Genomic DNA, 26,052 nt, shown 5'->3' with positions numbered 1-26,052 from the left:
TTACGAGAGCTATAAATCCCTTAAGATTACCAACAGAAAGCCTGCATAAATGTTTAAAAAAACAACCAGCTACGGTATTGGTGTCAAAAGGGCTTATCTACTGTAATAAAATAGGTTGATGTGCCTTCAGCATGCTCTATGCTCCACTCTACCTCAAGATAAGTATTTCTGTATTTCATTCTGCTAGCATCCTGATGATTGCTGAATGAATGCGGGGGGAATCAGGTCAGCAGTGCAGTAGCAAGAAACTGTGTCTTTTGTACAAAAGAATCAAAGGAAGGGCAGGCAGGCAGCATAGCTTGCCAGGGCACGAAGGGCAAAAGGGTTTGTTACATTTCATTTCTTCATGTTGCCAACACCTGTCGGTCATATTGAATTCTTTTTATCATTAAACTCTGGAGTAGTCAAAACGGTTGTATCAGATTGCTTTCACATGCTGTTGATTCTACACAAGGATGAGTTTGTCCACAAAACCATATGGCATTTTGAGATGCTGGAGGAAACCATCCTCAATTGTACATAAATGTAAGGTATTTTCCACAGTAAACTCGTTCCTAAATGAGCCAAGGCTTGCTTATGCCACATCGCAGCTCATATGGGGTTCATCGTTCGCCACATGTAGAACTTGGAAACTATTTGTTTCTGTACAGCTGCTGTAAAGTAACATCATCTTAATTCTTCATTCATTTGGGGCCCGAACCTCATTTTCTAAAGAATTAGACACTAAAGAGTAGTCTTTGTTAAATGTGGGTGGTTCAGTAGTTAACTAGCTTACAATGTTTAATGGCCTACATTTTGAAGTTTACTATCTTTTTCTTAGTATATGACAGATAAGAAGTACTAAGTATAATGTATTCTTATTTAATATACTTTCAATACATGCACAGAAGTTAACAGAGAAAAATATTGTCTTTCCATCAAGCTGGCTGCTGAGAAAAAAAAAACAAACTTGGCACATCAGGAACATTTTACATCCAGAAATCTCAAAGCAGTTTATAAATGTTCCGGAGTTAAATATCAAATAGATGGAAGCTAAAATACAGAGCAATTAAATGTCTTGTCAGAGAGTACAAATCTGCTGCAAAGCTGGAAAAGATTTAGTTTCATTCTCTTACATTAATTATTAAAGTATGATGCGTCCCTTAGTTGTGGATTTTAACTATGACTCATATGAAAGCCCAGAAGTTAACAGTCATGTCCAAATGATTAATGATCGGTGCTTCAAGTCTTTCAAATAGGAGCAAATGAAAAATGCCCCTATGACTATTTAAAGGTTTGCTGGGGGGAGGGTGGAGTTTGTCATTTACAGCATCTCACTACTGTCTACTGTGCTTTGTTTTCCTCACAGGTTTTCTCACTTGGTGGTATCCCCAAACTTTTACAGCTTCTTGACGTTCAGAATGAGGACATTCAGCGGGCAGCATGTGGTGCTCTGAGAAACTTGGTGTTTGAGGACAATGACAACAAACTGGAAGTGTCAGAGCAGAAAGGGATCCCACTCTTGCTCCGCCTACTCCGACACACCAGGGATGTAGAGACTAAAAAGCAAATAACAGGTAGTGTTTTCTGTGCAGTCGAGCATGAACTGCAAGTAGCGCACAGGCTTTCCATCTGAGGTACATGATTGTTTACTTAGGCCAATGTTTAGTGACTAAATACAAGAACATTGTCACCTATTCTAAGCTCTTCCCTTAGGGTGAAATTCCAAGGTCCTTACTGAGACCAGTCTTTAAGACAGTAAGAAGAGACTAGGAACTGCAACTTCCCCTCTTAAAGGGGAATTTTTGTTCAGAAATGACACGATTCTATTTGTTTGCAGGAAGCTTGAAGTCCTAGATTTTCCTGAAAAGAAAGTGAGGCTCCAAATTGCAAATTCTGTAGAACGATTTTAGTGAGCAGTGATGGGCACAGTCCCAAGAGGTGCCTGGGACCATAATTATTGCCCACTACTTAGACAGCAGCTCAGCCCTCACTTTTTGAAGCAGTGCTGCCGGTGCATACTGGGAGTTCTTTGTTGAAGACTCTGCCCCAGAACTGTCAAGTGCTGTGGATAGAAAGTGCTTGTCCTACTGCCCACAAACCCTACTGCCCCAAATTTCTGCTGTGAGCTCTATCACTCCTTTACTCCCACGTCTGTCTTCTCCTGGAATGCATAGAGGACTGCTTCCTCATACAAATGTTAGATGTGCCAGCCAGGAATGAAACATTGCTGGCCTTGCTACTCACAAACCAAGAAAGCTTGTTTTGTAATATCTCGGTTGGTGGTAGCCTTGGCTGCAGTGATCACAGTATTGGGGAGTTTGAGATCCTGCTGAGCATGCTAAAGGTTAGTACTGAGACATGATTTTAGATTTTAGAAAGTCAAACTTCAGCTCATTCAGAGCTCAGTTGGGAGGGATTCCATGGGAAGCTTCCATGGAGGATAAAGGAGCTAGCAACTGGTAGGAGCTTTTCAGGAATGCTCTCCTGGAAGCACAAAAACAGTTCATCCCCTTTAAAGGTAAGGGAAGTAGGCAGAGCAAGAGACCCCCTTGGCTTAACTGCGAGCTCTGAGTCTGCTCAAAACCAAAAGAGAAGCATACCGGAGATGGAAAAGCGGATAAATATGTGTTGAGAACTACAAGAGTATTGCCAGGGTGTGCAGAGATGCAGTTAGAAAAGCAAAAGCTCAGCTCAAATTGAAATTGGCCAGAGATGTCAAAAACTGCAAGAAAGGCTTCTTCAGGTATGTAAACAACAAACAGAAACGGAAGGAAAATATTGGCCCGCTGTTAAACAGGAGAGGTGAGTTAGTCACCAGCAACACTGAAAAGGCAGAGGTTCTCAACACTTTCTTCACCTCTGTCTTTACCAGCGCTGTTGGGCCCCGGGCCATGGGAACAAAAATGCAGGACAATGGAAACACTGACCCACTGTCAGCGAAGGAAGAGTTGGTATGTGAACTATTACAGGATCTTGACCCCTACAAATCGATGGGCTCTGACTGACATTACCCACCCAAGGGTGTTAAAACATCATTAGGTTGGCTGACGTCATTGCAAGGCTGCTGTCCATAATCTTTGAGAAGTTATGGAGGTGAGGGGACATCCCAGAAGACTGGAAGAAGGCTAATGTCACCCCCATCTACCACAGGGGCTTAAAGGAGGATCCAGGAAACTATAGGCCCATCGGTCTTACTTCAGTCCCTGGGAAAGCTATGGAACAAATCCTCCTGGGGGCTATCACAAGTCAAATGAAGCACATGATCGGGAAAATCCAGCACAGATTCTCCAAGGGCAAATCGTGCTTGACAAACCTGATCGCCTTCTATGACAAAGTAACCTGCTCAGTTGATGTGGGGCAAGCGGTGGCCATTGTCTATCAGGATTTCTCCAAGGCTTTCGATATGGTTCACACAGCCTGTTCCTAGAGAAACTGATGCGTAACGGTCTAGACGAGCAGTTCATGTGGTGAGTGGGGAACTGGCCGGCAGGCCACACCCAGAGGGTGGTGGTAAATAGCTCCTTTTGGCAACCTGTCACAAGTGGGGTCCCATGGGATCGATACTGGGCCCAGTGCTGCTTAGTGTCTTCATAAGTGATCTGGATGGTGTGATCAAGTGTAGCCTGATGAAGCTCGCTGGTGATACCAAACTGAGTGGGGAAGTGGATGCTTTGGAACGGAGAGCCACCCTGCAGGAAGTATTGGATAGGCTGGAAGAGCGGGCTAACAAGAATGAACTTATGAAGTTCAACAAGGACAAGTGTAAATCTTGCGTCTGGGAAAACATAATCCAGGAGTGCAGCACAGTCTGGAATGAACCCGGCTGGGAAGCAGCTCTGTGGAAAGAGACCTGGGAGTACTTCTGGACAACAAGCTCAATATGAGTGAACAGTGTGCTGCTGCAGCGAAGAAAGCCAACAGGATGCTGGGTTGCATCAACAAGGGCATCAGCAGCAGAGATAAAGAAGTCGTTATCCCACCCTACTCAGTGGTTGTCAGGCCACACCTGGAACACTGTGTTCAGTTTTGGTCCCCACTATACAAAAAAGATGTGGACAGGCTGGAGAGGGTCCAGAGAAGGGCCACAAAGATGATCAAAGGGGACTGGGAAGCCTGTCATACAGGGAAAGTCTGAGAGAACTGGGTTTGATCAGCCTTGAGAAAAGAAGCCTTAGGGGAGGCCTTATCACCATGTTGCAGTATATATAGACTGCAAAGAAATGGAGACTCCCTTTTTGCAAGGAGTCACATGCAAGAGACAAGGGGCAATAGGTACAAGTTACTTCTGGGGAGATTCAGATTGGACACAAGAGGAAAAAAATTCACAATGAGAACAATCAGCCATTGGAATAATCTCCCCAGGGAAGCAGTGGATTCCCCAACACTGGACACTTTTAAGATTCAGCTGGGCAGGGTGCTGGGCCATCTTGTCTAGACTGTGCTTTTGCCAAGAGAGGTTGGACTGGATGATCCTTGAAGTCCCTTCCAACCTTGGATTCTATGATTCTATGATTCTCAGATCTGTGACAAGCAGAAAACTCTGCCACAGCAACAGTGTGCTTCCTTTCTGTGTGCAGGGGAGAGTATTCCTGCAGGGCATTCATTTGCCTGTAAAGATTGTATAGCACTATCAGTGGAGTGACCTGCATTCTGGAGTCAGTCTTTGCAAGGCTTATATTCTCATTCTTTTATTTCCAATGCCCTTGAGGAAGAGCTGTTTAAAAATGAGTAGTGCCGACTGCAATTTTGAAGGTAGAGCCCTTTGGATCAGAAACCCCATATTACACCTCTTGTTGTACATCAATGTAACAGTAGGAATGGTGGGAGGAAATGTCCACCATTACTCACAAAGAAACCTGTGGTTACTGCCCTGTTGGCTTTGCAGCAGCCAGTTAAGAAACACCCACCACTTCATCCCTGCACTCCTGTTGACCATAGTGTGTCTCTAGGAAGTCAACTGCTTGTGACCCACATTCATTCTAGTTAGCATGCAAAGGAAGAGCAGGCTTATATTTTATAAATGGAAGAAAATATTATGAATAAATGAATGGGAATTTATTGCAAGTGATCTTTAAAGATACCAGGAACACAAGCTATTAAAAAACAGTGCTTGAAATGATACAGAAGGTGTCAAGCAGCCCTGCCTTGAAGCAAAGGCATGTTGAGACCTTCTGTAATTCTGCATTCTTTTAAGTATTTGAAATACTGTGCTCCCTAAGCTGGAGAACAAAGCTTTGTATTGTTGGCTCTTTTGGCTCAGTTCTACATCTCCGCAACATTAAAATGTTTTAAAGTTTTTCACATTCATCAGATGCAGAATTGGGTCACTTAGTAACTTATTGTACAGTGTGTTGTCTGTCAGTGCTACTACACACCAGTGAGGGAAGCAGCAAAATGTTGGTACAGTGGCCAGAAAGCTAATACTCTTTTCTTGCTAGAAATTTCATCATTTCTGACAAAAGCTTTGACTGTTTGTGCAGGATAACTCTTACAGATAATGTGAATATTACTGTCTTCCCCTTCACCAGTGTGAAAATGAATGAAGGGGCACTCTCTTTCTGCAATTACTGGTGTCACTGAACATGAATATTTACTTATAAAATATACAAGACACCAACAAAATATTTAAACAATATTGAGCAGGATGTTGTAGTTTGTGTAGAGCAGAATATTCTGAATGACTTCCATGCCTATCAGTTGGAAGGGATGGCTTTAAAAATACACCAAGAGAGAAGTATTTCTCGCTTTGTTCAAGACCAAATGTGCAGTCAGGAGGAAGTGCACTTGGTGAAAATGGTACTAGGGCATACTTTTTACGATTACTTGAGCAATTCTTCTAGCTCCCTAGCAAGCTGCAAGGAGCTTACAGGGCAAAGGGCAGCCTGATTGAATGAATCTCTTTGAGAATATTAACTTTGCTTCCAGCCACTTTCTTTCCCACCCCACACTTCAAAGGCAGGCAAAGATTGGGCTTCAGACGGGAGGTAGACAGTCACAGTTAAGCGTATGCTTACTAAGGTCAGTGCTTCCAGATGATCTTGGCATGTACAGTGGTATCTAGAAAACACTGGAATTACTGTCCTGTACAGATTGACTATGTAACCTGAGAAGGGCTGCAACAGAAGGCTTTTCCAATGCAAACCTCTGAGTGACTTTCTACCAAAATGGTTAAACCCTGATGAACAACAGTTCCTCTGTCTGACTGATGGCTCACCTACTAACATTGTTTCTCCTTTTGCCTTTGGCATTGTAAAGGACTAGTGGAATATCGTAGCTATGCATGCAGTTGCACTGTGGTGTTGTAACACTTCCAGGGAAAGGTTAATGCAGAACCTTTAGTCTTTCACCTGGTCAGCATGAGAAGCCCATCTGTCTTTTCACATCATACTTATGACTTGCCTACTTTCACTGTAAATTAGAGACTTCCAGTGTGTGATATGGTAATTAGCTTAATGCCCTCCCCATAAAAGATTAGTAAAATAATCTTGCTATCTGATAATACCACACTGAACTCCGGTGAAAGACTCCAGGCCAAGGATCGAAAGCGTGTGATATTCATTAATAAAGATGTCTAAGCTTAGCAGAGGAAAGCTTTTTGTTTCTACTGCTGTGTAGGAAGCACGATACTGAGGCACTCCACCTGAAAAAACTACATGAAGATAAGAAATTTGTTGGAGAGAAGGAAGTTAAAAGTCCAAGACATAGAAGTTTTCTCATACTGTACTTCATTACTTGTTAGAAATATGATCTAATACTTGTGCACATGAGATAAGTGCACCTCAGCGTTAGAAGCTTATCTTTAAGGTCACTGGCTTATGAGTACAAGCAGTGTTACTACAGACTGAGAGAGCTGAGGTTGTTCAGCCTGGAGAAGAGAAGGCTGCGGGGGGACCTAATAGCAACCTTCCAGTACCTGAAAGGGGCCTATAAGAAGGCAGGGGAAGAACTGTTCACAAGGGTTTGTAGCAATTGGACGAGGGGTAATGGTTTTAAGCTAGGAAAGGGTAGATATAGGTTGGACGTTAGGAAAAAGTTCTTTAATATGAGGATGGTGGATCACTGGAACAGGTTATCCAGAGGGGCAATGGAAGCCTCATCCCTGGAGACATTCAAGGCCAGACTTGATGGGGCTCTGAGCAACCTGACCTAGTTAGAGATTTCCCTGCGTATTGTAGGGGCTTGGACTAGGTGACCTTTAGAGGTCCCTTCCAACCCAATACATTCTATGATTCTATGATTAGGCCATATCATATTGTATATTCTCAAAGAATATTTTGATGGCCTGTATTTTCTTCAAGATCTAGGCAGAGGAATACAGTCTGAGCATAATCATGGAGTTTACTTATAAAAAGACTGAAAGCATTGGAAGTCTATGGAGATAAATGCTGATTATAGGAAGTGCTGTGTCCTGCCTCACAGTCTGTGCATCCTAGAATGCACAAAAAGCACCAAACCAGTACCCCAACCAAAGTGGCTTTGTGCTTATGACACTGGTTTGAAAGCTGCCGTGGACCAGTTTACCTAATGCCCTTGTGCAGAAAATATCTGCCCAGTTTCTCTGTGGAATTTCTGTGTTTGTATGACCTCTTCTCAGGGGGAATGAGACCTCCTCAAGATCACACTGGCTGAATTTGCCCGATCATTGATACAAGTGAAGGAACCATAGGCTCTGTCCTTTGTTTGACATACAAACAAATGTCTTGCAAATCTCTTAGAAAAGGAATGAGGTTACTCCTGAATAGTAGGAGAGGATGTCACTTGGAGACAATGCAGAAGCCAAAACAGGAATGGCATTGTGTAGTATTTGGAGAGCATACTGAGGAACAGAAAGTAAAATGGCTGTGGCATGAAAAAAACAGGTTTTGAAGGTAAGCCAGATGAGCCTCCAGGGAGTATCTAACCCCTTGATCTTGTTATCAAGCAGCATAAATCTAAGAAACGAAAGAAGATTTTTCCTGCATGGAAGATTACGGCACAAACAGAGCTGTCATTAAAAGAAATATAAATTTAAAAGGAGACCCCACTCATTTTCCCAAATAACCATCTAAGGGAAAACTGTCCCCCTATAATACATTATAGCATAGCTGGAAGGAAAAAGCTCACTCCTAAAGATATTTTCTAATGTGAACAAATTCATCCACACCCAGAATGCCACTAAGAGAATCTTTCTGAGCCCAGTGAGACAGTGCCTTTTTCTAAACAATGGATTTTTGTGGGAAAATTTAGTGTAAGCAACATCTCAGTTCTGTTCTGACAATTTTGTTCTAGGTATCTGTCTATAATTCAAAATGCACTTAGTCCTTTTAATATAATATTCTGTCCTTGTGCCCTTGAATTTGTGCTATTCTGTTTTAACCCGCTTCCCTTGTCAGTGCCCTTTGGACTGCATGTCTGATTTCCCATAAGCCTTTCTCATCCTTCAGGAAAATACATTCTTCCTTTTATCCTTTAATTCAGAGGTTGAAAAGCTGATCCCAGAAGGAGGAATGGGCTGCTTCTGGCTGGCTGTTGTTTAGATTTTACTATTGCTCACAATAGCTGAAATTAAATTTGGAGTATAAGGAGATACAAAAGAAACATTTTTTTTTGTTGTGAACTGATGAAAGGAACATTCTCAAATACTCTGCCAGTGTTTGGAGGAGGAGGTCTGTGAAACTTAGAGCAGCAAGCTGGGGAAACAATGAATGCCTTTGTAGTAAAAAGCAGAAATATGTGTCTTTTACCAGGGAAAGAGTACTTTAAAAAGTATTGTCATTGATTGGAATAGAACCATAACCAAAGCTACTCGATTATACAAGATTATATTTGAGATTTGTTTTGGTGTTTGGAGATTGTGAGTAGACAAGCTGTGTATTGTTACATAATGATTTGTTTAGTGACAAATGTCTGGACAGTGATGGCTAAGCAGTGTTTAACAGCTTTCCCTTCTATGAGGAATATTGCTATCAAGTGTTAGAGAAACTTGGTAATGGGCATCTCCTGTCTTCCAGCAGATTTCCAAAGACCTGTAAACTCACTCTCCGTACCTCCCATCTACCCCCTTTGCATGCAAGTTTATTCTCCCACTCATTGGTCTTTGCTTGGTGCTTGGAAGTGCAACTGGTCCTGGCAGGCATCCAGAAGGGACAAATTCCCCCCTGGAATTGCGGAGAATGATGACTGGTGTCAGTGGTGTTAGCTCTGTTTAACTTGTGTTACTTTGATAATGGAGAAGGTGGTTGTTGCAGAAGGGCAATGCACATGCAGAGCCAAGGAAAAGTACACTTCTCGGTTGGGCATTAGCCTGACTGTATAGAGGTACAACTTCAGTTACATGGATGATTGTGCCCATTTTTTTGTCCCATTTCCATGTCCTCAGATCAGGGCTGGTGGACTCTTTGTCACCCCCTTCTGCTCCTCTTCAGGATATCAAGTGCCAGGCAGGCTCCTTCACTCATTAACTTCAAGGAGTGTAAGATTAGGTCTTTCAGACTGTCAGGGAGTCTTTCTGCCACTCTGATTTTATCTTGGACATTGCAGGTTTGTTGTGGAATTTGTCCTCCAATGACCAGCTGAAGCACCTGTTGATTAGAGAAGCCCTGCAGACGCTGACTGAAGTAGTTCTCATCCCTTACTCGGGCTGGCCAGATCGAGATTACCCGAAGTCAAGCGTTTTACCTGACCCTGATATCTTCTACAATGCCACAGGATGCTTGAGGTGAGCACTCAAGTCTACAGGTACCCAAAACATGATGATAAAACAGGCCTGCAACTTCTTTTCTTTCTTGCTTTGAGCTTTGATGGCTCCAAGAGAAGAGTTTGAACACAGATCATATTTTGAAATGCTTCATGTGTATCAGGCCAGAATTATTGCTCAATACAATGAAAACAGATTTCTTTGTAAGGCTCCTATATATTCATTTCATGGGTACTTCACAGACTAAATATATCCATAACAGAAGACAGTAATCAGAGGCCTGGTTGCAGTGCATAGTTGCACTGAAGTCAAAGAGAACCTTCACTGAGTAACAGTTGTTGGTATGATGTACAGTATTAGCCCTGACTGATGATGATAGTAGTGAAAACAAAGCTTTTTTAAATGGTTGTAGGAGTGGTATTACAAATTAGCACTGGAAAAAAGCTAACAGTAACTTAACAGAAACTTTAAACCTGTGTGAGCCTTTTAAAGTTATTTTAAGACTCCAATGCAGTGGTCTCCAGACTTTTTTGATCATACACCCCTATTTGTAAAAAACTTTTGAGAACCCTCCCTCAGTATATATATGTATATTTATTTATAAATTATATACATGTACTACTGTACTAATGTATTATGTACATTACAAAACATACATAAAAACAGAAAGTAAAAAGGATGATGTAAAGATGAAAAACCCACTATTTTAATTTTTAATTTTCTTTGTTAATGATACAAAAATATTTCCTTCTTACACCCCAATGGACTGTCTTGTGCACCCCTTGGGGAGATAAGCACTCTAATAGATGTATAGGATGAGGGCGTAAAGCCTAGGTCTAAAGTTGTATGATCTGCTGACACAAATAGAAGAGTGATGCTTTCATGGGTTGTGAAGTTCTTTGACCCATGTAAGTGTCTTTTATAACCACTTTGCTAATATCTTTTTCATAAACAATTCCTGGTTAATTTTAATTTCTAAAATTTATGAAGGATACAAAGTGGCTATCCACTGGAGTCACATAAAAATACACTTACTCTACAAACTCAAAATAATTAAGACTCTTACACATAGCCTGTGTATAGGTCTATACTTTTGACTGGCACAGCAGATTTGTTGAAAAGTAACAGTGCAAGATGCCATGAGGAATCCTAGACTATAGCAGGTAAAGCAGTAAGTTTATTTCTCTGAAATACGGTTTCTTAGTTGTGCTGGAGCAAAACATAGTTATAGGCCGTAATAGGATTTTTAGCATCACATGCTTCCATTTAGAGAATTTGATTCTATGTAAACAAGAAACTAGTCCTCTATGAGGAGTAAAGAAAATTCACTATATTCACATACCACTGTTTCAGGGTAGCCTCAACAGAAATTAGTTGTCATGTATGTCTTACTCAAGCAGTGGTAATGCTGTTTACAGTAGGTAACTCATTGTGGGCAGTTCCTTTGAGCAGTCTCTGTTTCAGACACCCAGGAATGTTAGCATTTCCTATAAGAACCACAAAGTTGGCAGCTTTCTCTCACAATTTCTTCCCTTTGCACTTTTCTGTCATATAGCCCTGTAAGTGCCATTTGGGCTACCAAAAGACTGACTTACTTGAAGGATTAGTTCTGGTGTCATAGGTCCATTAGTGGGACAACTGAAGTACTTGTGTACCTCGAATTTCCTTTCAAGAGGCTGAGCAAGTCATCTTCATCTACAGCAATATTAGGTATTAATGGGACCACAGTATTTTCTGCCATTTGTGCTGGGTAGGTTCTGCTCACTTGCTGTAATACCTGCTGAGTCCTACCAGCTTTATTAGGCATGGGAACAGTCCTTTGGGTAGTAAGCAGAATATGCTCAGCAACGCCCAAGTCATTCTTTTTTTCCTACTCTGCATATAAACCACAAGTAGTAGTTACATTCTATAGCATCTCCAAGGACATTTGGATAAACACACCAAGTTAACCTCAAGCTGTAATTGCTTCTCATCTAAATACATGGCTTGGAAAGGGGACATGGTACCTACAAGCACAGAGAAGTGTTCAGTTTTCAGCTGCTGCCAAAGATGTTTACTTTAATGCATCATAATCTATAGCTAAACTGATCAGAAAATGCCTTAACCTAAATTAGGAAAAAAACATTTTTTAAGCCAAAGTAAGCCATGCCCATCTTTTTGCACTAGTTCAAGTAAATTGAGGCCAGGCTGCAGCCAGGGGGTGGATGAATAGATTTAGAGTTGTATATTTACTACTGCAATCAGCTGATAGCCTCATGAACACAGCAGCAACTACTACAGAGAAACACGAAAGGCCTCAGTAAACACTTTGGCCTAAATGACCAAAGTAAAAAAATCACATCTTTAACAAAAACACCTTTAAAAATAACAATCCATAAAACTGTAGCACTTTGTGAGTTCAAAGTAATTGCATGTTAATTAAATATGAGTATCAGAGATGCATGTCTTTTGTTTACACTTTCAAAAATGCATGAAAGGACATAGTTTGAAATAATTGGTCAGTAATGTATGAGTGCAAAGGCATGGCCTGAGTTTTAAATGCTTCTAGTAAATTACAAGGAATTAAATTTGAAATTTAGAGGCTGGGAAGCTGCCCACTTTTGCCTTACACGTACCTGCTTTGCTAACATGTCCTATAGCAGAGTAGTTGTATCTGTATTGCATGAGTTTTTACAGTGTAAACAGCTCTGTATCTGACTCATGTGGTTTCAGAAGACAGATGAATTGTTAGCTATACAAAATAATCAACAATAAAGCAGCTTTTTCTGCAGGAACTTCTGTCAACCCACTAACTGCTAATTAACTTCACATCTAAGTAATAATTAACTTTTATTTACTCTGATGGCTTAAAAGCAAATACAGAGAGATATCAACTACCCATAATACAATCTCTCTAGGTAACGCTGGTGGTGCTGTCTATGAAATGAAGCAGGTTGTCTTTTCTCATATGAATTAGCCCAAGCTGTATTTGTACAGAAACCAGTCCGGCCGTAGGTGTGCTGCTCCTCTCCTGCATTCGTTCACTGGAGCCACCTCTTCCCTATGAGCCAGCCGATGGGGGCACAGGGTCATTCTCAGTTTTAGTGTGGTATTACTCTTTCTGAGCTTGTTGCAGCAACTTGCCACAACTTGTTATGTGACAAATAAGGTGTAGCAGTAGTTGATTTGTTTTAAATTAAGTAAAAGTAGATTCTGAACATACCTTACTCTATACAGAAAGTCAGTGAGCGGGGCTGCTCCAGAGCTACGGTTAGCTCTGCAGCCTTAATGAAAAGTTTCTCAAACTGCCCTTATCTAGATGCTCAAGGATACATTACCTATTTTAAAATTATGAGGTCCATATTCTAGTCCTTCTCATTTTTAAGGACTTGAACACTGGTAATTACAATTAGAACAAGAAGGGCTTGAAAATTCATGGGTGAAGTTGATCTGCAGGATTGCCAACATACTTTCTAGCAGTGAATAGTTTTTAATGAGGCTTACTGTATTTGTATGGACCAAATATCTGAGATTTTTAAGATTTATCAGTTTGCATCTCTTTATTGGAAATTAACACACCTCCCAATTTAAGTGACTAGAAGTATTCCTTCCTTATATATTAATTAAAAAAAAAATAATAAAATCTCTGCACAAAGAAATGCTGAAAGCTGAAAGAAGAGCACACCACAAAGTAAAAAAACTGTGCACTGAGGGAATGATGTTAGTAATGAAGATGTTTAAAGAGCATATATATATATTTGCCAGAATATAAATCTGTAATTAGTCTTCCCTTTTGTAATACTAACATGTTTGTTGTGCATGTTGATAAAGTCTGTAGCCTGCAGCTTCTATTACAGGGTAAAAATAGCACTTTGAAGTGCAATACACTATGCATAGCACAGTACTTACTTATAGCAGAATGCCAAAACTTCTTTTCAAAAATTTACGTACAGCTATTGACTGAAAGGGACACCCACCGTCCAAATCTAAGACTGTCATCTGACTTGACCGTATGTGCTGTGCCACTCGGTTACCAACTAATAAATTAAAGCTCTCTTCATTCCTTTTGACAGAATTTCAGGAAGAGAAGTGAATCCACATCTAGCAGATAATATTGCAGATACTAACACTGGAATTAGTGAGTGACCAGGACACTCCCCATTCTGGTAGCTAGTTATTGCCAGAAGTATTGTGGAGTTCTGAATCTCGGCTGCCTGTGTCAGTGTATGCAATCACTGATAAGGAAGTCTGACATTAGAAGGATTTGTTAATCCCGTTCTCTAGGTCTGTAATTTGTTTTAACGCTTTGCTTCTGACACAGTTTTACAGAAATCACAGGTCACAAAACTTAACATAATAAAAAGAAGCTGTGTACACCACACAATTCTGCATTAGGAGTTAGAATAAGTAATGGTATCATTCAGTCCTGAAGTATGATAAAAATCACTGTGCTCTGAACAGGCAGAGTAAGCCAATCAGAAGATTTCACTGATTGCCTGACAACAAGCTGAACAAATACGATTGTGGATTAAACTGTCTAGAGAATATTGCAGACTTTTGCACACAGGCCTTGGTGAATTTTAAAGGTAAAGTCACTTCCTCGTGGCCTGAAAGTCCTACACATAAGAGTTCTCTGTCCAGTTCCAATACAAATGGGTAGAAATCTTCAAGGTACTTAGCCTCCTCCTCCATACTCCTTCTCTGAGTCTGAAAGGGTAAGATGCCAACAGCACGTAGAATATATGGTTTTGGATATTATTTGTATACATAAGCAAATTTCTGGCATGACTCTTCTTCTGATTAAAAGGAAGGCTTAGTAGAAGGCTGTCTGTATTATACCTTGACAGCTGATAATGATCTTGTTCCATTTTTATCTTGAAATAGCTGTTCCCAAAAGTTCTGCAGTGCTGAACTTTCCAAAATTTGTGTTTACTGGTTACATTTTCTCCTCCAAAACATTTAATTTAAGTGTTTGAGTTAGCAATCGCAACTGCTGTGTTTCATTACAGAGTCCTCCTTTTTAGTTGCTCTGTAACTTGAGCATCCTTTGGCCCTGTATATCCTAATTCTTCAAAACTTTCTAGACAACTGTCTCCAGAAAAGTCAGCTAACCTCTCTGTTCCTGGTTCCTCAGCCAGTAAAATAGAAGTAAAGCCTCCTTTTTCATTATTATTTTTCACGCTTTGTCTGTCCCAGCTCCTTTTTAAGCTCTTTGTGAATTACACAGTGACCCACAAGGATGGTGGAAAGCTGCAGTTGGAGGAAGTAGTATCATTGCGCTTCAGACCACGAGGTTGCTAAACATTTATTTCCGTTTGCTCTAGAGAGAAGTGAAGCCAAAGGTCTCACCATGTGTTGAGAGGCGTAAGGGCAGCTCAGTTTCATAATGGAAGCTTCTAAGAGAGGATGTAAACCAAATGACTGATGATAACAAGTCTTTGAACAAAGGCCCCTTGCATAGCATTGCCATTCCTTTAAGTTAATTTCCATCTATTCTTATCTTTTCTTGACTCCTCTTCAGTTTATCTACTCCCCCAATTCCTGAAAGGAATTTTGTTATTTCCAGCGAGCAACTTGAAGCCTGGCGCCTGTAGTTACTAAGTAGATCCCTGGATACTTTTCCCTCCCTGTTGCATTTTTAAACTATGTAAGGCATGAAGAGAATAGAATTTCCCGAACTACTTTAGGAAATTCTTATCATATAATTAAGTTAAATTCGAATTACCAGTTTTAGCAGAATGAGTCCCAGGAGCAAAAGCCCTCTTCTTATCAGTCATGCGAATCATTCACACCACTGCAAAAACTTCTTCCAGCATAGTCAGCCAGTGTGTGACTCAGTGCTGGCTTAAAGGGAGTATCCCTTTTATTTGGTGCCATTTGCAATCTAACCAAACATATATTAACATTCTGTTTCTTTCAAAACCATACTTGATTTTACAATGTTACTTTTTTTTTGTATTTACCTTGCACCTCTGAATCAAAACAATATTTCTGAATAGGGAATTAGCTGATTCTCCACAAACAACATAGGAGCATGGGCAAATGGCAGTTTCAGTTACAGATTTAGTTACACTATGCATGTGTGCGAGAGAGAACAGAAGCAGCAAATACAGGATGAGATAAGTGAGGCATGTAGACAGATACGGGGCATCCACATTAGCATGGGGTATAGTTTGGGCATGTCACAAGGATTACCATATTTAAGCATGCCAGAAGTCAGAGATTTTTGATAGTTAGATGGTGCCAAAACATAAGTTCTGAGTTATTCAAAGGAGAGTGTCCCTACAAGCAGCAATCTCCCTAAGGCTGTATTCTCCCCATGCTGCATTCTCCCAATCATTCAATACCAATGCAGTGTAGAGATATCAGAAATTGGGTAGCAGATGAGTTTTTCTATGAGAAGGCTCTTGATCTTTACTCCAGCTGATCCTTTTTTTCCATGGATATATTTGTCTCACCTAGAAATCACAAGATATCTAGCTAGCCCTGAAGTCTCACCATGGGGGTTGCCACAATCCATAATAGTGGGCCAGCCCAACCATGGCAATTGCCCAAAAATTTCAAGGCCTCCAGGAGCTCCGCTACAAGAGTCCAACTCCTGAGCTCAGAGGGAGACGTTGCAGTTGTCAGTAACCTCAAATCTTGGGAAGCCAAGATGAAGTCACATTTGCAATTTTCTAAGCAAAATGTTGCCATTGTTTCAAAATTGTATTTTATTTTTTTAATTTACATTTCTGTGACACTTCTCAGAAACAATTTTTTTTTCCCAATCTAATAATATTTTTATTTCCTGAAATTTTTCAAGCTTCAATTAGCAAACAAACTTAAACTGTCAGATGAAACACTTTTCTCTGCCCTATTCTGATTAAGGTGGTTATAACTGTAATTGGGCGAGTGGGAAAGCAGTCCACATTGTGGTGATAAGGAAACAGGGAAAGGTGGAGAATGGAGTGGCCATACGCGTAGAGGCACGCACACAGACACTGGTGTCTGACTGTATGAACAGTTGAGCATCAGCTTCCTAATGAAGCAGAGTTTAGTAATTCATTTCCTTTGCAGAACAAGGCAGTGCCTCTGATTCCGGCTCTTCTCTGCCTCCTGAGCTATAACGCCACGTGCCCCACCAGATTCATGCTAGACAGCAAGGCTAGGTGATGGCCTTTTCTCGCACAGGCATTCAGCATGATCATAGTTGTGAAAAGTTCAGGGGGTTTGGGAATAATGTACTGTGACAAAATGAAACACCATGTCAGCTGAAGAGTCTTTGGCAAGGGAAATTCCACACTTATCTTTTAATAGTATTTTTGGTCTGTGTGCCTCAGAAACTATTTCTGCTATGCACTAGAAGGGCTGTAACATGTACATTTCTGTCAGCATAACCATAAACATATGAAGGGGTGACATGCCTCGAATGTGACATATATAGGTAAAATTAAATTCCAAAGGGATGTCTATAGTAGGCCTTATTGAGAAATCTGAATATTGATTCTGTGATAAATAATTCCATGAAAGAATAAATGAACTCATAAATAGGGATATTGTTGACAGCATGACCTAAAGTAAAAGTATAATTACAATGCTTTAGTATTTAATCTGAATATGTTCTTCCCAGGGGGAAAAAAAACCAGAACTATATTGACAGTATATAAAATGCTACATTCATTTTACAATCATAAGCCACAGGAAAGTTTAAAGTTGTGCCATACTGGCTTTGTAATTAATAAAATTTTAAACCATTGTAATTTCCAGTGGGTGAAGTAAGCATGCAAACTAAACACCCTGAAACTCTCTAAAGGAACACGTCCCTCTCTGTTTGTGATGGATGCTCAGATTGGGTTATATTTAATGTTATTTCAAACAAAGAAGCTGGAATGTGATACTGCGCACTGACTTTTGGCCAGCAGAGCTGCAGGTGTCCAAAATAATGAGGCCTAGGTTTAGAATTCCAGCATTCAGTTTGTTCAGTTGTAAAAATAATTATATCCCAAAATTGCAAGTGTTGTTACTTCCCTGGAAATCAGTAGCTTATTTAGAGCCAAACTTCAAGCAGCAAGTGTGTGTTTGGCTTTTCAAGAGTTTTTAAATCACTTTCATAATAATTTTCAAGTTGTACTTGGGTTACCACAAAGCTCAGAAAATGTTGCTTGAAAGCCAGGCAAAGAGTGGCTTCCCTTGGGTCTGGAGGAAGCAGAAAGCATGCAGAGCAGTGTCTGAGCCGCTGTGGTAGAACAGCAGAAGGCATCTGCAGAAGGCATCTGGCATTTCCCTCGCTGACTGAGCAGCTTCTAGTGGCTTCAGCCGTTTTCTGCTTAGATACCAGCAGCTTCTCTGGGAAGCTGGGAATCAGCTGAGCATGGTGTATTTTTAACTCTTCCTTGTCTCACGCTGCTGGTCTGGTAGCGATGGCAGTGGCAGCCATGTCACGATTCATCCCCTCAGCCTCTCACCCAGCTGCTCTGACCTACCGGCTCGGCTGCGTTCGCATCCCCTCCTGCCCACTGACGCCCCTCGGAGCGTTTCCACAAGCATGTGAGCTGCCGTGTGAATTTTGCCCCATAACTGACGCTGGTTACCTTTACATGTTAGCGTGCAAATGTTCCTAAAACTCTCAGAACATGTGTCTGTTGATGCATCATCTTGGATCAGGAATTGGTTTGGTGTAGATAAATGCTAAAGAACATTTGTGTGCATGGAAATTTTTACAGTATTTTTCCTCTGATATTTTGACAGAGCTGCTGTCCTAAATATTAAAAATGTAACTAAAAATGGAATAATGGAAAAAAAACCCAATTTGATTGACTGTTTAAAAAGGATTAATTCAACTTTGAGACTAAGATTTGAGTCAGGTCTTACCTTATCCATCTAAACACAACAGTTTGTTTTTCTGAAGTGTTTTTATTTTGTCCGGGAGTGCACTGAAGTGAAGATTTTACTAAGCAGAGGCTCAAATTATCTTGCAGCTCTGAAGAAAGGAAGTAGTCAACACTAACTTCAGTATCTTTAAGATTTAGCTGGAAAAGTTTGTCAGAGGGGCACAAGGAAATACCTTTGACTAAATCCTTTCTTACCAACATATTCATTCCTGAACAGAAACATGAGCTCTGCCGGCCCAGAAGGAAGAAAAAAGATGAGAGAATGTGACGGCTTGATTGATTCTCTTGTGTATTATATTCAAGGAGCTATTGCAGACCACGAGCCTAATGACAAGGTACTCTTTGAGCTGAAAGATCTTTTCCTAGAGGAAATTGCTAAGAGAACATTTTTTGTATGTTTAGAAACCAGTTCAGAAACAGTTGTGATGTAACTGCCAAACTTACACATATTTCCACGGCTTTTAGAACCGCCACCTAAGATGAAAGTCCAATAAGAAGCTTTTTGAAGTATTTTTATTCTGCAATCTAAAAGAATAACGTACCTTAGCATTGGGAAAACATTTTCAGAATCACCAGAGAGCACTAGAAATTTCTTTCTTTTTAAAAAACTTACATAAAGTCACAGCTTTCAGAGATACTGAAACACCTGAAGAGTCAGATACTACTTTTTTTAGTTTTCTCAGGGAGCTAGCTAGCAGCTTAAAAATTTAATCTGGTTACTCTGCTGTGTATTTAGTGCTATATACCCCTCAGGAAATGAAGAACCTAAATCCCTTTGGGTGGCAGTGTAATTAAGGAATTTGCATAATTTAGAATGGGATTCATTTTCCTAAGTTTTTTAGAAATTATACTTGCTGCCTAAACCACTAACTACAAGGACATGGACTCCTCCAGAAGCCAGTTCCTCTCATTCTCTTCCTCCCACCATTAACTGCAGATGAACCCTGAACATTGCTTAGACTAGATGCTTGACTTGTAGTAGCTGGGTGAACTTGGGTGAGAAGACCAGCCATCACTTATGAGAAGGTTAGCTGCAGCCTGTGGGGCACTTCCAGCATGCCTGCTATAACTTGTGCTGAGTAGTAGCATGTTTATAGCTCTATTCTAGGATTAGTTACTTGAGCTTCTCCATCTCCCTGTATTCAGTGCCATTAGCTTCAGGGAGAATCCAGCACATCACACGTGTGCCAATAGCTCCCTGCTGCATTTTGTCTTAAAACCACTTACTTACTCCTTTTTTACTTTCAAAAAAGGAGGAGCTGGTAATAAAACTATTTGCCGCTAGACTCATCACTTGGAAATTGCAGACCTGAGCTTACCCATGCCCGGAAAGGCTCATCTAATTTAAAAAAGCGTTCTGCCACAGAAAAGTGCTTCCTTCTTAGGAAAGCTACAAAGCTTTCCTTTTGCTGACGCTATGGCAAGGTGTGTACATGATCATCTTTACTCTTAAGCTCTTAAACATTCCTTGGCATGCTTCTGGTCTGTGCCAAAGCGCACTCGCCCAAACAATTCCCAGGCACAATTCAGGAATTATAAAGTCCCAGAACCATTTCCAACAGGCATGCACCCTGCTCCGAATGCAAGTCCTGTGTGCCAGTTGGCCTCAGTGCTCAGGAACATCCCAGGGCACGTTTAATTTATCAGGGTAAATGCAGTCTTGTGGATCACTGGCACAAAGACTAGCTCTTCTGTAAGCCATTAGAAGCTCTACAGTTAGTAGTTGAAGATCCAAAAAATGAAAGCTCTTCCCATGTCTATACATGTCCCTTCAACACATGCCAAAGCTTTCAAGATTTCTATTATTTTGTTATTTTAGGCCACAGAGAACTGTGTGTGCATTCTTCACAATCTTTCCTACCAGCTAGAGATAGAGCTCCCTGAGAGCTATGCCCAGAGCATATATATGCAAAGAAGAAATATTTCTAGCAATGACAAAACACCGGGCTGTTTTGGAACACGGAGCAGAAAAGTGAAAGAGGTAAATCACATGTTTAGTTATATCTCGTTTTGTTAATCAGTTGTAGCAACTTCTGGAGAATAAGGCTGTAATCTATTTAACAATCTGTTATTGATGTATCTGGTAGTGTGACATTTACTTGCCTCAAAAATGCAAATTTATTGATAGCCTTTCCTAACACCCATTATCTTGTTCAGCTGCTGCTGATGAAAAAGGCATAGCAATTCACTGTTTCATTAATTGAGGAATACTGCCACTCAGTTTCATCCCCTCTGATGGATCTAAGTGGTATCTGTACCACGTTCAACAGCTGTCCAAGTGCCCTACCAATGAGTGGGTGTTGTGATGGTTTCACTAGTGAAACCAGCACAAGGTGACTCACCACTTCCACGACTTTCTGGCTTTTGGGCTATCTCAGGACTTCCTCTTTTGATGCCATGTGGTACAGATCACAAATATCCTGGCAACTGGGAGTTGTTGGAGGGAAGACGGATATTAGATGGGAAGGCAAAAGCGAAAGAAAGGGATTGATGACCCTTCCCCATCTGTTGGTTTTGGTGGAGTGTATTCTCATTTCAACCCATTCCAACCGCAGTACAACTCCATTTCTGTTTCTCCTTGCCCTTGGCCTCTAGTTTCAGTTGCTGAGAGATGAGAAGCGCCTTCCCCCGTACCTATCTTCTCTTTTTGGATGGAGTAGGCAGTATAATTGAATATTGAAATTTTACACGTTGTCATTTGAGTTCACAGCTTGACAATCTGCAAATAATCTGGTCATACAGCATTACAAAATGGCTAGTTTAGCTTGTGATGCTTTAAGACATATAAGGTCACTGTTTCTAAAGGCTTGATCTGTTTACTTATTTAGAAGCAGCAGGACACCCCGCTGCCTGAGGAAAAGAGCAATCCCAGAGGTGTTGAATCACTCTGGCATTCCACACTGATTAGGATATATCTCTCCTTAATAGCAAAGAGTACCAGAAACTACACCCAGGAGGCATCCCTGGGAGCTCTTCAGAACCTCACAGCTGGCACTGGACCGGTAAGTTGGCTTTATTATTTTTGTTGCCGTTTAGTTCTTACTGTGAATGCATAGAGTTTAGGGCTGCAGTGCAACATGCCCACCACGCTGAGCTCAGGTAACCACTGACGAGTCACTGGCTCAGAGACATGACCAAGGAGATCGAAGAACATTGAAGGGAAAGTCATAACCAGCAGTGCAGCTGTTTCTTGCTTGGCAAATATGGGGACTGCTTCTTCCCACTCTGTGTACACCTCCACACGTGGAATTTGCTAATTCATTGCACAATGAGGGATGAGCAGATATTAAAAGTACCAAAAAAGTTGTTTTGGGGAATGTAATCAGTCCTATGGGGAGAGGAAAGCTCTGACACAATTGCAGATCTTTTTTGTGTCAAAGAAATTAATGACCTCTGAGGAACTGGCCAAAGAGCACATGGGAGAAAGAGGGCTCGAAACTTCTTTTATATCACCTTCCTTTTCTGTTGCAGCTCATATGTAGCTCTGAATTTAAACTATTATAAACATGCTTAAATTGATGTAGAGAACCTGCAGCATTTTTTTATGAGGCTATACATTCATGGTAATGACACGCTATTGCCACCTGCCTTATAACAGATGCCGTTTGCTGTGGCCCGGACTGTTGTTCAGAAAGCAAATGGCCTTCCAAGTATTCGAACTATGCTGCATGTAAGCCACCCGACAGTAAAGAAGACAGCAGTCTCACTGCTCAGGAACTTGTCTCGAAACACCTCTCTGCAAAATGATATAGGTGAGCAAAGACTAACCTTGCCTCTTGGGCTTTCTTTCTCTGCTCTCTTTACCTTAAAGTATCATTCTTTAAAAAAAGAAATACACAAAAAAAAACTTGATATGTGACTTTAGTAGATTTTTAGGTCAGATACTTGCAGTCATTATACAGGATTGAAAATAAAGAGTTTTACCTAAGAAAGACTTGTAACCTCAAATGTTCTCTAAATTTTGTATTCCTCATCAGGTACTTCCATTGATGTTAATTTCAAAAAATGCATAATGGAAGTAAAAAAAGGGTAAAGGAAGGTGAGTGCCAGATTCTGTGCTGCCACAGCTACATAATCCTTTGCAAGAAATCATAGAACATCTCTACTTCTTCTAGCAAACATCATATTTTCCTCTTTTAGACACAAAACTTTGGAAGCTCACACTTTTCCTGCATATGTTTTTTGAGAATGGAAGCTAGAAGATGCTATAGAGAAAATAGTTCAGTCTTTTTAGAGGACCTTATTTCTAAACATTATAATACTTTTCACATCAGAAGCCATTTCTATTCTGAGTATTCTCATCTCAATTTAATGTATATTTGAATTTTTTTCCTACTGATAGGTCAAAATGGATTCATATCATTTGCTGTCCTTCCTGTTCCCACCAAAGGGGGAAGGGGAAATTACAGGCATACAGCTGGTTCATGGGTCAGATTAAGGTCCAGAATTCTGCAGAACAGTCTCCTGGGCACTGTTTAATCCTTAGAGAACATTCCTTATTAATGAAAATATTGCAACATGTTGTTGGGCTGATTTCAAAGGCACAATCCATATGGTGTTAAAAATGACAAGTGGTGAATCCCTCAGAAAGAATAGGAATTAAACTGAGGAGAAGTTGGGATCTCATCAGGAAAAACAATTTATGAAAGCCTGTGGGAAAGACAGAATAAGATGAAACTTTGGAGAAAGGTGCTTCATTTTGCGCATCCACAGTCAATTTCTTGCTTTTTACCCATGGTGGAGAGAACTGGGGGAGTTTCAGGTGAAGCTTTTCTCCATGAAAAGGTATTCTTTTTGATTGACTGGAAACATATTGTGAATTCAGGTCAAATTCTCCAAATGATTTTGGCCAAAGGAAAACATTTGGAAGGGCATACTGTTTCCTAGATAAAAGTGTCTATATTTACCAAGCAAAATGATCCTTGATACCAAATTGAGAGAAATTTAATATAAAACTTCTCTAAGAGTAAAATGATTGAAAACAGCAGAAAATTTTCTATTTTACTTTAAAAAATAACATTTGTTCTGAACTGACATTTTCAAGATACTCCAAATGTGTTTTCCGAAAATCACCTTCCTTGATTTACCAATAGAGGTAAAAATGGACTGTCATGTCTGACATAATTGCTTTGACTGATACTTAGCATAGCAGATGGTTCATTCAGTTTTAAAAGGTCCTTTTCTAAATTGCCTGTAGTTTAATCTCGATATAGATGAACCTTGTCGCACACCCATCTGGAGGAATGAACTGAATTCACAGAGAGCAAAGCGCTCTGTCCAAGTGAAACACTGGGTAGGGAGGGGAGAATGGCCCAAAATGCCCCAAACTATTGCCCAGTGCTACTTCTTACAGTGGGAGCAGCTGGCTACGAGCTCTTGCTGATTGCTATAATTTTCTCTGTCAGCTCTGGCCCACACAGCACAGTTCTCGGTGTACAGTAGGACTCAGCTGCTGTCCAGAGCTGTTGTTTGCTGTTTGGGTGGCTGGTAGGGTTGTATCCAGTGTGGTCAAAGCAGTGAGGTGTCTTGAGTAGGGATGGACTTCAGAATACGACATTCATCTTAAATAAATAGCTTACACACTGGCTCAGGAGGCAGAGTGTGTACATTCCCTTATAGACCAACCCCTGACAAGTGCAGCACTAACATTTGTGCTGTAGTCACCCTTTCTCGGTTTGCTGTATATCACTATACCCATGGTTACCTATAGGGGACACAGGGTTCCTTGGGAAGGGGCAGCCTGCTGCTAGCACATGCCTAGTGACCTCACTACAGTACACAAGGTGTTAATGTATTGTGTATGAGGCAAAATACATACTGTCCGATTTAGTGCGGACGCAGCTTACCCTAAATTGTGGGGATGTAATGCAGGTATGAAACCCTGACTCTGTTGTGGGAGCACACAGCACCCTGATAGGTGATAATGGGAGAAACAAGGTCTTGTAGGACCCCTAGATAAATCTGGACCTGTCAGTAATGGAGTTGCTTGTCTCTCTTCCTACTTGTAGCTAGAGAAGTTTTGCCCGATTTGGTCTCGATACTTCCTGAGTCTGTTCCGGGGTCTGATATTGTCTGTGAAACCACAGCGTCCATCTGCTACACCTTGTACAATTTGACGCAGAGCAGTTCGCACAATGCACGGCTTCTCCTGAGTGCTGATGGCCTACCAAAAATTATTGCCATCAGCATGAATGACAGGTAAGATGACCGAGAAGCCTTCTCTTCTCCCTTCCCCTTTCTCTGGGGAAAAAAGAAACTGCAACCTCTGCCACTTGAAAAAACACACTGCATCTCAAGGTACAGGACAGTTTAAACAATTGGCTGTGATAGGAATAGAATTGCATATATTGGGAAATACAGAAAAACCTCTTGTAACAACTGTTCCAGCCACAGCTAAATTTGCCATGTTCCAGCATTTTAAATAACTCCTCAAGAGATAACTGCACAACATTGTCTATTTTCTGATATTTATAGTGGCTGACCATCAAATCTTATCTGTCCACCAAAAGTTTCTATCTTTCCTGTTCCTTGTAACATAGCCCTGATAATCTTTAGTGGTAAAGCACAGGGATACATTTTATAGAACTGTACTTAAAAATTGTTTATAAAGTGGCATTTTAGAGAATAGATTTGCAGTTCCTTTAATCATTCTTCAATATGTAATCACATGCAACCAGTATTTACTCAAAAGAGACTTAATGCTTTATGAATATGAATAATTATTGTTTGCCTTCCACTCTTTACAAAATGAAAGAGGAAATTAATCTCAGTAAAGGAGACCTCATGAGGCCCTGAATAGTTTAAGTCCTGTCTAACTAATGACAGATTTTACCTGCTGGAAAGATCCTTTTTTGATGCTTGTTATGCTGAGGTGTATTTTCCTCAAATGAAAGTGAATAGTATGATAGCTGCTCTAAGATGAAGGCTATAAAGTTCTTAATTTCTCCCTAATTTTGAACAATGAGTGCAGCAGGTAGGCATGTTTCATTTGTTTCCGTAGTCAGGAGAGCAGGAAACATGCTAGAAACCTAAAGAGCAGTAAAACAGCATTTAGGAGGAGAGACAGAATAAATGCTACGAGGTTATGTTTGCTGAAGTCTGCACAGCACTGTGATTATGAAATGGGAGTTTAAACATGTTTTGTCATTCTTTTTGCAAAATTGCAGTAACATGGTCAGCAAAGCTAGCAGGGCTGCTTCAGTCCTCCTCTACTCCTTGTGGTCACACACCGATCTCCACAGTGCTTACAAAAAGGTAAGATCTGTGTTTAGAGCAAAGACATGTAATCTGTCCTTTTGGACCTAGAACCCTCTCGTTTGTCCTCTGGGGCCCTTAGCACTTCTGCACTGCTAAGAAACAACCTATGATAGGATTTCAAGTGGTCTCTGAATTTGGTGTTTCTATTACTTGTACATAATCCTGCACAAGTAATGCATGTCCTTAATTTTGTCTCGTCTGTGCTCATATTCTGTCCCTCTGTGGTTTTGTATCCACTGGCAAAGTTTATGAAGAACGTTGCTGCTGCCTGCCAGAAGTGTCAGG

The 26,052-nt window shown here is 40.6% G+C and overlaps 1 protein-coding gene across 1 annotated transcript in view; it reads left to right on the top strand.

The window, feature by feature from the left end:
* PKP2 (plakophilin 2) overlaps positions 1–26,052 on the top strand; it is a 46,281-nt gene that overhangs the window by 18,912 nt on the left and 1,317 nt on the right. Inside the window, exons 5-12 of the mRNA XM_086467696.1 lie at positions 1,349–1,556; positions 9,502–9,679; positions 18,728–18,845; positions 20,330–20,491; positions 21,339–21,512; positions 22,109–22,262; positions 24,519–24,708; positions 25,677–25,764. Of these exons, the coding sequence (XP_086323822.1) occupies positions 1,349–1,556; positions 9,502–9,679; positions 18,728–18,845; positions 20,330–20,491; positions 21,339–21,512; positions 22,109–22,262; positions 24,519–24,708; positions 25,677–25,764 (1,272 nt within the window). The remainder of the gene's footprint in view (positions 1–1,348; positions 1,557–9,501; positions 9,680–18,727; positions 18,846–20,329; positions 20,492–21,338; positions 21,513–22,108; positions 22,263–24,518; positions 24,709–25,676; positions 25,765–26,052) is intronic.

Source organism: Leptosomus discolor, chromosome 1, assembly GCF_034619465.1.
Source record: "Leptosomus discolor isolate bLepDis1 chromosome 1, bLepDis1.hap2, whole genome shotgun sequence".
Classification (NCBI taxonomy): Eukaryota; Metazoa; Chordata; class Aves; order Leptosomiformes; family Leptosomidae; genus Leptosomus; species Leptosomus discolor.
The sequence above is the reverse complement of the archived record's forward strand: the minus strand, read 5'-3'. Positions and strand labels throughout refer to the sequence as shown.